The sequence below is a fragment of the Bombina bombina genome, chromosome 1 (genome assembly GCF_027579735.1).
Source record: "Bombina bombina isolate aBomBom1 chromosome 1, aBomBom1.pri, whole genome shotgun sequence".
NCBI lineage: Eukaryota > Metazoa > Chordata > Amphibia > Anura > Bombinatoridae > Bombina > Bombina bombina.
In genome coordinates this window covers 1,203,385,070-1,203,399,029 of record NC_069499.1, presented here as the reverse complement: position 1 = coordinate 1,203,399,029, position 13,960 = coordinate 1,203,385,070, and the positions used below count along the sequence as shown (strand labels likewise).

The following is a 13,960-nucleotide window of genomic DNA, read 5'->3' as shown; positions in this document are numbered from 1 at the left end:
AGGATTCTCTGATTCGGTCATCAATACTTTGATACAGGCTAGAAAGCCTGTCACTAGAAAAATGTATCATAAGATATGGCGTAAATATCTTTATTGGTGTGAATCCAAGGGTTACTCATGGAGTAAAGATAGGATTCCTAGGATTCTGTCTTTTCTCCAAGAAGGTCTGGATAAAGGGTTATCAGCAAGTTCCTTAAAGGGACAAATTTCTGCTTTGTCAATTCTGTTTCACAAACGTTTGGCAGATGTGCCAGATGTTCAGTCTTTTTGTCAGGCTTTATCTAGAATTAAGCCTAATGATGGAAGGGCGAATATTCTTGTTTTGTATAAGCTTCAAATAGCTATGTAGGTCCATGAAACAGCTAGTAGCTAATAGTACTGATAGACCTACAGGAATGATTTCTAATGTATGCTAGTATAGATCAGTTATCGGAGGGGGGTCACAGTGAAATAGTAGATATATTTAATACACCTTTAGAAGCCCAGTGAATTATAGATAGGTCCTCCAAACAATTAACTGTTACTAAACTCAGTAATAGGGCATAGGGGTGAATGCAAACAATCTGAAGTTAAAACATAAACAACTACCAATATTCTAAGGGCTAATTATCAAATTAGTCCTGACTATAATCATAAGAACAGCACAAGCATCTTGCAGACCCACTTTTCCCCCGTGCATCAGGCTCAGTAGCCATCATTAAACTATAGTTAGAGTCTATAGAAGACGTTTATAGGAAGGGTGAATTGCATTTAATGAGTGAGTCCACATATTAGGCTACCAAAAGAAAATTTGATAGGCAGCAGATAGTTTTGAAAGTATATGGCATTGTTCAGTTGTTTTCCATACCATACCCACTGCGGATGTGCGGTAAAAAAACTTATCAACCCACTCCTGTTTTCATGTTCTGGGTGAGAGCCGTACTGTAAGCATAGTCCAGCAGCTGTTGTTGAGTATAGAATATGGAACGCTGCAGTTTTAGTGCAGCCAACATAAGTGGTATAATAGGTAAATGCCCTTTCCCCCTCCACGTGCGGCTCTCTGTTCCAGTTAGGTTAGGAAGTTGCACCTTTGGGAGAATCAGCACATTCAGATAATTAACAAAGGACGGTGCCGAAAATAGCTGAAACTGCATATGCATTGCAGGAACGCTCCTTCTATTCTGAGTGTCTGGAACCAGACTGTGTGCTGAAGTGCCCAGCCTCTTCAGGGCCGTCCTCTGGATCGTGACCCGGCACAATTGAGTCTCTGTACTGACCGCCTGTGAGGCAAGGGCCACAAAGTCAACATCCAAATGTTCAATAGCTCCAACATGGCGGTAGGTAGGTATCGTGGGAGTTCCTCCAGACTCTGTAGTGCCATCCACCTCTGTTATAGCCTCCGTAGCTGGTAAAAGTGTTAGGCCTGCTTGTGTAGCTGTCTGGGGAGATGTCAGTCGTCCTTCAGGTGTATTCACTGTGCCGCCATCACATGGATTACTCTCCAATACAGCCAGAGGGGTGTTTGATTTAGAATTCACTGAAGGAGTATAGGATAGTTCGCAAAGTGGTTCTAAGAAGACCTCCCGGTATTGAAAAAGCAGATGGCTTATTTCTTTTATTAAGCAAGTAGGCTCCATGGCAGCTAAATCTGCTTCAGGGGATAATCAGCTTGTAGTATTGTAGGTAGGTTTCTTGCATTCAGCACTATGTGCTTCTTAACGACAAGGCCCAAATGTGCCTCGCCGGGGGGGTGATGTAAAGACATCAACCTTAGGTTTTACTCCAGGACTCGAAACTGCATATATCTCAATGATTTTAGGCTCATCTAATGCAGACTCTTTAGCGAGTCAAAAATCTGCTTGTGTAGCTGATATTTGACCTATCATGGCTGCCACCCGGAAGTCGTCCCCCCCCCCCCCCTTTGTACCTTTACGTTTGCCTGTTCCCACTACATGCTGCACAGCAATTCATTCAATAACTTTCTTACATTATGTTTCGGGTTTCATCACCCTATTTACAGAAAGGCAGCATTTTCTATCCCCAGTTAGAAGTGCCTGTACAAACACCAAAGGTTCCAGAGTTGTATAAGTAAGTGGTTTGTTCTGACTTTGATCAGTACATATTTACCCATACTCTTTATTGGAAGACTACTGTGCTGTAAAAGCTTGTGTCCCATGCTAGGGGTGATAAATATATTTGCATGTTATGCATTTTGAGGATTCTAAATTTGAATGTGATTTTTGGGATGTTGATACCCCTGTTGCATTTGAACCATGTGCTATTTCAAATTTTATAAAAAAATATTGAAGAGACTCTAGGTTTAGATTTGAAAAGCCACACCCCTACCTAGTGAAACTGGTTTAGAAGTAAACCAAAATATTCAAGATACATTTTGCATTTCTAATGCTATTAAAATATAAAAGCAGTTGCATGTCGCTAAAAAAATGTTTTAAATGCTTAACCAAAAACCATAACAATGGAACAAGGCTTTATAGTCTACCCATTCATAATTCTAGAATATTCCATCTGGTCAATAAGTTTAATATCCATTCAATTTTTGAAGAAAGCAACACTTTCCTTTTATATCACTTACCTTGCATCAAGTAGTTTAGGGTCCAAGGGAGGATACATAGAACGCACCACATCATCAACTCTAGAATATAAAATAAAAGCAGAATCTTTGTATTAATAGATTTTTTTTTACTAATTTTTTGTCCTCTATAAATCATTTACACTTTTAAATCAAGCTGAAAAAAAAAAAAAAAAAATTTTCTTTGAATCAGTTTTCACCAGTGTAGGTATAAAAAGGCAGTATATAATTTTATTTCTAATAGTATGAGGATCTGGGTGGCACAGTATGTTAATAATGTTTTTGTCATGCATAAAAGTACATTCATACATCCATTTATCATTTAGTTTATACTACATTAGAATAGATACTTAGTAATGGGAGCCTCTTTCACACTAGATACATAGGATACTTATCAAACGATTGAGTCTTGTGAGAAAATGAACATTTGCCTGGATCTAGCACATACTGTGGTTAAAATTACTTTACTAGATAATTTAGTGGTTGATGTTCAAGGGGGAAAGATTATAATTATATAGTTATAAGTGTGGGGAAAACAAAACTGTATCCTTCATATCTAGTTGCTTGTATTATTATTGTCATGTCTGCCCCACAAGCCGTAATATCAGTAAATCAAATTCCCCTTTGTATAATCCTAATGAAATCACCAGTGAATATATGTTAATAGTTAGAATTAAAAACACATTACTGCAGGGGGGCGGGTCCGAACACCGACCAAGATGGCTGCTTTTTAATTTCGGCTGAGTTCTAGAGCAGTTAGTTCCGCTGTCTATCACTCCTCTGACCAACAACCCAAATCCTACCACACTGCTGATTCATAGAATAACGCCTAAGGAACGGATTTATATGTTTTCTTTTTTTCTACACTTTGAACTTTAGCCTAGCAGACTGGAATAAATTAAGTGCGCAGCGGAGGCCTAATCACCGGCCTGAACCCTCATTTACCCTCCCGATTCCTGAAATATCAGGCAAAACAGCTGTATACGCTGTCATAAATTTCTGGAACACAGAGACATTACCTATTACTTTATACCCTATCGAGAACAATACTGCGTAATTCAGCCTTGGAAGGGTTATATTCTGCAATACAGGCCATGCTGACAGACTTCGAGATTCAGATGCACAAAGTTATAGTGGACGCACTGAGACCATTGAGCCAGGGAACACCCGACTATGCCTTGAGTTGCCAGGAGTCTGTAAACGATCGCAATGTGAAGACAGGCTTCTGCTGGCAAGATCCAGAGAGAGACAAAATCACGGAGGTGCAGAGAGCTGACCAATATAAAATTGAGCCGGTTTCTGCATACCCGTCTCCAACTATCAAGCCAGCATATACTCCGGTCTCCCCAACAACCCAAAGGGAGATACAAAGAGAGATATGGGCAGCATAGGGAGTGCAGGAGACACAGACTATAGGAGAGACCATACTGACCGGACCCAAGAGTATCTCTGACAACGACCTGATCTTGCCTTATACTAAATATGGAACAGCCGGTTACCGCCTAGTGATTACAATGATTAAGGATATTGCGAGGATCCGCAGGCAATTCTGGATGGTAGATGAGACACTAGCTGCCGATGTGGGGACACTCCGCAACTATAAGGCCCCACAAAACAGAATTCTATTATTATATCCAGCTTCCCTGATAAGCATTAGTGGAGCCGTGGATGTCCGGTTGCGACTATATGGTGCTTACATGGGACTTAAATCATGGAGAGTCGGTGTGGGGTAAGACAATCTTCTTTAATCGCCACTACAGCTTGCCATAATCTATTCACTTACTAAGACTCATTACGAAGCTGTCTTGCTAACAGAAGATTTCTCAGGAGACCTGACAGCCTGAATTTTAAGATCAAAACTGTTTTTGAGTCCAATGCCTAAATTGAGCGGTACTGGTAGGGTATATGGGGAGTGATTTGTTGTTCAGCTGGAAGTGTACATTACACCTATAACCTTCTTAATTCACCAATTCTGTTATATTTATGTAAGCACTGTTCGCTTCTCATATCTGCCTTGTACACTGTACTGTTTGAGATGGATTAGCATTCATGCTTGTGTTTCTATTGTGTTTGGAGTGCGCACCAATATCCCAAACTAATTTACCATTGGTTAGAAATAAGCCCTGTAATCAGGACTTTGGTTTATATTTGATATTCAGGTTTTCAAAATAATTTTATGCCCATAATTCTTTGATTACTTAGAAGGCACAACACTACAAAACACCAGAGCTTATCCCGTTTTTGTTGTTTCACATTGCTGGTTATTGTTTAAGGTAACTGTTTATAAGGGGTTTAATTAGCAACTTCATGTTCTGTCGTTATGTTTTAAATGTTTTAATAATACTCAGTATGCAAACCCTGTTTAGAGTTGCTGAATAATAACTTAACAGTTAACCCTAGTGTTAATACGCTGGTATGGATGATTATAATGGCCAGCAATGTTCAGATGGGGGGGACAAATAATGTGTTATCACTGAACATCTCATTTATAGCTCTCAATGTTTGCCTGCCTAAAGCTTTTATGCATGTTTAGGGTAGTCTTGATTCATATGTACCTGTTATTTTGCTATAATATATACTTTAACAATACCAAGCCCAAGAGTGGCTATGGATCAATTTACCTCCATTAAATGTTACTATTTTATTAAGGTCCAAGAGTGACCTACTATTACCAAAGGAGGACTATATAATTGGAAAAATTAGGTTATTATTTTTGTTCACTTAATTTTTGAATATTATGTATCCAAGACTGTACATTATTCTATCAATGTGAACGTTATCTCAAGGTCTGTAATCTTTAAGTTTTGTCAATTTTGCTAACAATGTTTATGTATTTATTTGCCTCAATAAAAATATTTAAAATAAAAAAAAAACCCACATTTCTTCAGCTTCTTATGCAATATTAGTGGTAGCGAGTATAATATACTTTCTTTCCTAAGATATGGTGAGACCACGTCTTGAGTAATAACTGTTGGGAATATCACTCCTGGCCAGCAGGAGGCAGCAAAGAGCACCACAGTTAAACTGTCAAGTATCACTCCCATACCCACAACCCCCAATCATTCTCTTTGCCTTCGGTGCATGGAGGAGGTGAAGTTTAGGAATCTGAAGAAAATTTTTGATTTAATCTACAAGCAAGTTTTGGGATATAGCCGTATTCCATGTCATTCCTTGCAGTCGGCTAGTGGTGGCTTTAAAGCAGTTCCTAACAATTGCTGCCCTAGTTTAGAAAGCCAGAGTTGGCTACTCTGTTCTTTCTTTTTCAAAGGTCTCTGTGAATAACTATGTCTTCTCATACCTTGTAACTGTCTACATGCCGGACAGTGGAGCAGGTAAGTGCTTTTTCTTCTGGTTAGGGAGACCATGTACTTAACAAATTAAGACACTGCTTTTTTATTGGGAAATAGATAATCCTGTTGTATGGGTTACACTGGGGCATGAAGTAGGCACTGTAGGCACTGTATGTGTGAGACTAACATTTAAACTCTTTTAAAAAGAAAGGGTAAAATGTTTTTATTAGGCTTTATTTTCTGACACATATTAACTTGATAAAACAATACAAGTTTAAACTGAAAGTAAGGCTGCATTTTCTATTTCAGCAGCTTATTCATTTCCCCTTTGCTTTAAAATAAATCAATGCAACATTTTAAACTGTCAGGTTTGAAAATCCGGTTATTTCTGTTACTCAGTATACCAGGAAGCTATTTATAGTGCCTCTCTGTGTTGTAGCAGGAATTTGAGCTCGGCAGTTGCGGTCACATGACCGGCTTTACTTCATAACGTTTCTGAAAAAAAAGGTTGTTTCTCTTGTAAGATGTATCGAGTCAACGGATTCATCCTTACTTGTGGGATATTCTCCTCCCCTACAGGAAGTGGAAGACAGAGCACCCACAGCAGAGCTGCCTATATAGCTCCCCCCTTAGCTCCACCCCCAAGTCATTCTCTCTGCCTGCTTAACTGCTAGGAAGGGCAAAGAGGAGTGTGGTGACAAAAATGTTAGGTTTTTATTTTCTCAAGCAAAAGTTTATTTTAAATGGTACCGGTGTGTACTATTTACTCTCTGGCAGAAAAGGGATGAAGATTTCTGCAAGGAGGATGATGATCTTAGCATTTTGTAACTAAGATCCACTGCTGTTCTCACAAGGGCTGAAGAGTACAGGAAAACTTCAGTTGGGGGAACGGTTTGCAGGCTAAACAGCATTAAGGTATGTTCAGTCTATTTTTTTCTAGACAGACTATGTTATTTCTAGAAAAGGCTGGCAATATCCCCATAAGGGAAGGGTAAGCTGTATTCAGACACTTGGATAGGAATTTCAGCTTGCATGTAGGGCTCATTAATTTACTGGTGACACTGTTTGGTAAAAACGTTTTAGTTTATTCAGTAAATGATGCAATTATAATGTTTTTTTGAAGGGACTAAAGGGGTCATTAACCCACATGGTTAATTTAGAGACACTCTAGTGTTTTTCTGTTAGGCCTCAAAACTCGAGTGAGGTGGGAGGGGCCTATTTTCACGGCTCAGTTGTGCAGTTTCTTTTCCTCTAAGACTTCTAACTGTTTCTCCAGAGGTTCCTGCCGTGTTTGAGGGCTGTAGAAGAAGTTTTTTTCCCCACAAATTGTTCTGAAGGGCAGGTAGGCACCACAGCAGAGCTGTGGCAAGGTGCTGAAAGTCTTTTTTTATCGGTTTTGATGTTTTTTCAATCCGGTTTTGCCATTAAGGGGTTAATTGTTTATTTGCATAGCTGTGTTAGTTACTAAGGCTATATGATACTACTGTAAAAATGTCGTTATGTTTACTGCTTTTTTACACTGTTTTGCAGAATTTGTGCAGCTTTTTTTCTCTTAAAGGCACAGTACCGTTTTAATTCTAAGTGTTATTTACTTTGATTACAGTGTTTTCCAAGCTTGATTGTTACATTACTAGCCTGTTTAACATGTCTGACACCAAGGAAAATCCTTGTTCAATATGTTTGGAAGCCATTGTGGTACCTCCTCTTAGAATGTGTCCCAATTGTACTGATGTGTCTATAAACTATAAAGAACATATATTAGCACTTAAAAATAGAGCAATAGATGATTCTCAGTCAGAAGTGTCACAACCAGTAACGCCCGCACAAGTGACACCAAGTACCTCTAGTTCGTCAAATTCATTTATTTTACAAGACATGGCCACAGTTATGAATACAACCCTCACAGAGGTTTTATCCTAACTGCCTGGTTTACAAGGAAAGCAGGACAGCTCTGGGTTAAGGAAAAATGCTGAGCAGTCTGACGCTTTAGTAGCCGTATCTGATATGCCCTCACAATGCTCTGAGGTAGGGGTGAGGGATTTGTTATCTGAGGGAGAAATTTCTGATTCAGGAAAGACGCTTCCTCAGACAGATTCTGATATGACGGCCTTTAAATTTAAAGGGACAGTCTACACCAGAATGTTTATTGTTTTAAAAGAAAGATAATCCCTTTATTACCCATTTCCCAGTTTTGCATAACCAACACAGTTATAATAATATACTTTTAACCTCTGATTATCTTGTATCTAAGCCTCTGCAAACTGCCCCTTTTTTCAGTTCTTTTGACAGACTTGCAGTCTAGCCAATCAGTGCCTGCTCCCAAATTACTTCACGTGCACGAGCACAGTGTTATCTATATGAAATATGTGAACTAACACCCTCTAGTGGTGAAAAACTGTTAAAATGCAATCTGAAAGAGGTGGGCTTCAAGGTCTAAGAAATTAGCATATGAACCTCCTAGGTTAAGCTTTCAATTAAGAATACCAAGAGAACAAAGCAAAATTGGCGATAAAAGTAAATTGGAAAATTGTTTAAAATTACATGCTGTATCTGAATCATGAAAGTTTATTTTGGCCTAGACTGTCCCTTTAAGCTTGAACACCTCTACTTATTGCTCAGGGAGGTATTAGCGGCTCTAGATAATTGTGACCTTATAGTGGTCCCAGAGAAATTGTGTAAGATGGATAAATACTTAGAGGTTCCTGTTTACACTGATGTTTTTTTCCAGTCCCTAAGAGGATTGTGAATATTATTGCTACGGAGTGGGATAGAACAGGTATTCCGTTTATTCCCCCTCCTGTTTTTAAGAATATGTTTCCCATATCTGACACCATGCGGGAATCGTGGCAGACAGTTCCTAAGGGGGAGGGAGCTATTTCTACTCTGTCTAAGCATACAACTATGCATATTGAAGTCAGTTGTGCTTTCAAAGATCCTATGGATAAAAAATTAGAGGGTCTCCTGAAGAAATTTTTTGTTCATCAAGGTTTTCTTCTTCAACCTATTGTGTGCATTGTTCCTGCAACTACTGCAGCTGCTTTCTGGTTTGAGGCTCTAGAAGAGGCTCTTCAGATGGAGACTCCATGAGAAGAAATTTTGGACAGAATTAAAGCCCTTAAATTGGCTAATTCTTTTATTACAGATGCCGCTTTTCAACTGGCTACATTAGCGACAAAGAATTCAGGTTTTGCCATTTTAGCATGCAAGGGCGTTATGGCTTAAATCCTGGTCTGCTGATTTGTCATCTAAAACTAAGCTTTTGAACATCCCTTTCAAGGGAAATACCCTATTTGGGCCTGAACTGAAAGAGATTATTTCAGACATCACTGGAGGGAAAGGTCATGCCCTCCCTCAGGATAGATCAAATAAGATGAGGACCTAACAAAATAATTTTCGTTCCTTTCGGAATTTCAAGAGTGGTCTCGCTTTAGCTTCCTCCGTTGCAAAGCAAGAGTGGAATTTTGCCCAGTCCAAGTCAGTCTGGAGACCTAACCAGGCTTGGAACAAGGGTAAACAGGCCAAGAAGCCTGCAGCAGCCTCTAAGACAGTATGAAGGGGTAGCCCCCGATCCAGGACCGGATCTAGTAGGGGGCAGACTCTCTCTCTTCGCTCAGGCTTGGGCAAGAGATGTTCACGATCCCTGGGCTTTAGAAATTGTGTCCCAGGGATATTTTCTGGAGTTCAAAGGCTCTCTTCCAAGGGGGACTTTTCACATTTCTCGATTGTCTGTAAACCAGACAAGGAGAGAGGCGTTCTTACGCTGTGTAGAAGACCTACATACCATGGGGGTGATCCGCCCAGTCCCAAAAGAGGAACAGGGGCTAGGATTTTACTCAAACCTGTTTGTGGCTTCCAAAAAAGAGGGAACTTTCAGATCAATCTTGGATCTCAAAATTCTAAGCAAGTTCCTCAAAGTCCCATCATTCAAGATGAAGACTATTCGGTCTATTCTACCTCTGATCCAGGAGGGTCAATATATGACCACCGTGGACTTAAAGGATGTGTATCTACACATTCCTATTCACAGAATTTTCACAAGGGTGCTATGGTCCCTTCTGGCGGAATACGACCACAGGGCATAGCAGTGGCACCTTATCTTAATTCAGGCGTCAACTTTCCAGTTATCAAAGTCTCACACGGAAATTGTGTTGGCTTTTCTGAAATCTCACGGGTGGATGGTGAACATAAAAAGAGTTCTCTCTTCCCTCTTATAAGAGTTTCCTTCCTAGGGACTCTGATAGGCTCGGTAGAAATGAAAATATTTCTGACGGAGGTCAGAAAATCAAAACTTCGGACTCATGGTAGCGGCAATGGACATAGTTCCTTTTGCCCGCCTACACCTCAGACCACTACAACTGTTCATGCTCAAACAGTGGAATGGGGATTATGCAGATTTGTCTCCTCAACTGCATCTGGACCAGGAGACCAGAGATTCTCTTCTCTGGTGGCTGTCTCAGGACCACCTGTCTCAGGGAATGTGTTTCCGCAGGTCAGAGTGGCTCATTGTAACGACAGATGCCAGGTTGCTAGGTTGGGGTGCAGTCTGGAACTCCCTGAAAGCACAGGGCTTATGGTCTCGGGAGGAATCTCTTCTCCCGATAAATATTCTAGAACTGAGAGCGATATTCAATGCACTTCAGGCATGGCCTCAGCTTGCTGCGACCAAATTCATCAGGTTTCAGTCGGACAACATCACGACTGTAGCTTATATCAATCGTCAAGGAGGAACAAGGAGTTCTCTAGCGATGATGGAGGTAACCAAAATAATCCGATGGGCAGAGGATCACTCTTGCCATCTCTCAGCAATCCACATCCCAGGAGTAGTGAACTGGGAGGCGGATTTCCTAAGTCGTTAGACTTTTCATCTGGGGGAGTGGGAACTCCATCCGGAGGTATTTGCCCAGCTGATTCAGCTATGGGGCACACCAGAATTGGATCTGATGGCGTCCCATCAGAATTCCAAACTTCCTCGTTACGGGTCCACTTCCCGGGATCCCAAGGCGGTACTGATAGATGCTCTTGCAGTGCCTTGGTCCTTCAATCTGGCCTATGTATTTCCTCTCCTTCTATGTCTGGTTGCCAGAATAAAGCAGGAGAGAGCTTCGGTGATTCTGATAGCACCTGCGTGGCCACGCAGGACTTGGTATGCAGACCTAGTGGACATGTCCTTGGTTCTTCCATGATCTCTGCTAATGAGGCGGGACCTTCTAATCCAAGGTCTGTTCATGCATCCAAATCTAATTTCTCTGCGCCTGACTGCTTGGAGATTGAACGCCTGATTCTATCAAAGCGTGGTTTCTCTGAGTCGGTCATTGATACCCTGATTCAGGCTAGAAAGCCTGTCACCAGGAAGATCTATCATAAGATTTGGTGCAAATATCTTTATTGGTGTGAATCCAAAGATTACTCGTGGAGTAAGTTTAGGATTCCTAGAATATTGTGTTTTCTCCAAGAAGGTTTGGATAAGGGATTATCAGCTAGTTCTTTATAAGGACAGATATCTGCTTTGTCTATTCTTCTACACAAATGTCTGGCAGATGTCCCAGATGTTCGAGCATTTAGTCAGGCTTTGGTCAGAATCAAGCCTGTATTTAAACCTGTTGCTCCGCCATGGAGCCTAAATTTAGTTCTTAAAGTTCTTCAAGGGGTTCCGTTTGAACCTATGCATTCCCTGGATATTAAGCTTCTATCTTGGAAAGTTTTGTTTTTAGTAGCTATCTCTTCGGCTCGAAGAGTTTCTGAGCTATATGCTTTACAGTGTGATTCCCCTTATCTTATTTTCCATGCAGATAAGTTGGTTTTGCATACCAAACCTGGGTTCCTAACTAAGGTTGGTTCTAACAGGAATATCAATCAAGAGATTGTTGTTCCTTCACTGTGTCCTAATCCTTCTTCAAAGAAGGAACGTCTGTTGAACAATCTTGATGTGTTTCGTGCTTTAAAGTTCTACTTACAAGCAACTAAAGATTTCCGTCAAACATCTTCATTGTTTGTTGTTTATTCTGGTAAGCGGAGAGGTCAGAAGGCTACGGCTACCTCTCTTTCCTTTTGGCTTAAAAGCATCATCCGTTTGGCTTATGAGACTGCTGGACAGCAGCCTCCTGAAAGAATTACTGCTCATTCTACTTGAGGTGTGGCTTCCACATGGCTTTTAAAAATGAGGCTTTTGTTGAACAGATTTGTAATGCGGCGACTTGGTCTTCACTTCATACTTTTTCCAAATTTTACAAATTTGATACTTTTGCTTCTTCGGAGGCTATTTTTGGGAGAAAGGTTCTACAAGCAGTGGTGCCTTTCATTTAAGGTCCCTGTCTTGTCCCTCCCTTCATCCGTGTCCTAAAGCTTTGGTATTGGTATCCCACAAGTAAGGATGAATCCATGCACTCGATACATCTTACAAGAGAAAACATAATTTATGCTTACCTGATAAATTTATTTCTCTTGTGATGTATCGAGTCCATGGCCCTCCCTGTTAAAGATTTTAAACTTTCAGTCACCACTGCACCCTATAGTTTCTCCTTTTTCTTCCTAGCCTTCGGTCGAATGACTGGGGGGTGGAGCTAAGGGGGAAGCTATATAGGCAGCTCTGCTGTGGGTGCACTCTCTGCCACTTCCTGTAGGGGAGGAGAATATCCCACAAGTAAGGATGAATCCGTGGACTCGATACATCACAAGAGAAATAAATTTATCAGGTAAGCATAAATTATGTTTTTTCTCCATTTCTGGGTGATTCGGTCTTAATTGGTAGCAGTAAGGCACCTCAGTAATTGATGTGTGGGGTTGCCTGAAGGGTATTTTAGAAGTTTATTTAATATTTATTAAATCTTTTTTCTTAACTTTTCTCACACAATTTTAGCTGGGGATTGATCCTAATTTGGGATAAAATTTAAAGTGAATTTGTTCCTTGGCTTATTTTAATTGAATATTAAATCTTTGAAACTTATCTGTACAAGTTTATTTACTGTTTCACAACATGTCTGATATGGAGCAAGAGCCTGCTCTCATGAATTCATGCTTATTATGTTTAGATGCACAAATTGCAGCTCCTATGCAATTTTGTTCTTAATGTATCAAGAAAGCCTTGCAAAATAAAAGTAACATTTTAAAGCCTAATGTCTCTCAGGATGATGCTGTTAAAATAATACCTCAGCTTTCTCCTGCTACGTCCCAAGCCTCAATGACATCACATGCAGTGCCCTGCGGTTCCTCTAACTCCTAGTGGAGTTTATTTAAAAGCAGAATTTGCTGCCCAGGTATCTTCAGTGGTATCTGCAGCATTATCTGCCATTCCCAGATTACAGGGAAAATGCAAGAGGAAATCTAGAAATTCAGAAAGTAAGGTGCCTGTCCTCAGTTCTGCTTCCCAAGTTGTCCTTTCTCATAAGTCTGATGAGGAAAATAAATCGTGACTTTCTGAGGGTGAAATCTCAGATTCGGACAGTATAATTCCTCCTTCTGAGACTGAGGTGGTATCCTTCAGATATAAGCTTGAACACCTTTGTGTATTGTTAAAGGAGGTTTTAGCTACTTTAGATGACTCCGATACCCCTGTCATTGTCACTCCTAAGCAATCTAGTAAACTTAATAGTTTCTTTGATGAACCTTCCACTTTGGTGGTTTTTCCTGTGCCGGACCATGCTAGGGAGTTTATCTCACAGGAATGGGAGAAATCAGGGATGTCTTTTTCCCCGTCTCCCATTTTTTAAGAAAATGTTTCCTGTAGAGGACTCCATTAAAAACCCTTGGTATACTGTACCCAAAGTTGAATGGGCCATTTCCACTCTGGCTAAGAGAACCACTAATCCTATTGAGGATAGCTGCACTTTTAAGGATCCAATGGACAAGAAGCTGGAGTCTTATTTGAAAAAGATATACGTTCATCAAGGTCTCCAATAGCAACCTGCGGTGTGTATTGCCACCGTGACTAGAGCGGCATCTTATTGGTTCGAACCCTTGTCTGATTCTCTTCAAGTAGATACCTCCTTAGATAAAATACAAGATAGGATTAAAGCTCTTGCAGATGCCATTTTACAGGTTGTTAGACTAGGAGCTAAAACTTCTAGTTTTGCTGTCCTAGCCCACAGGGCTTTATGGTTGAAAT

General features: G+C 40.4%; 1 protein-coding gene across 3 annotated transcripts in view; it reads right to left on the bottom strand.

Moving 5' to 3' along the window:
* The window catches only part of TMEM98 (transmembrane protein 98), a 411,952-nt gene that overhangs the window by 99,519 nt on the left and 298,473 nt on the right, over window positions 1–13,960 (bottom strand). For all 3 annotated transcript variants that reach the window (XM_053700182.1, XM_053700186.1, XM_053700183.1), the window contains one exon: window positions 2,573–2,632. In XM_053700182.1, the coding sequence (XP_053556157.1) occupies window positions 2,573–2,632 (60 nt within the window). The remainder of the gene's footprint in view (window positions 1–2,572; window positions 2,633–13,960) is intronic.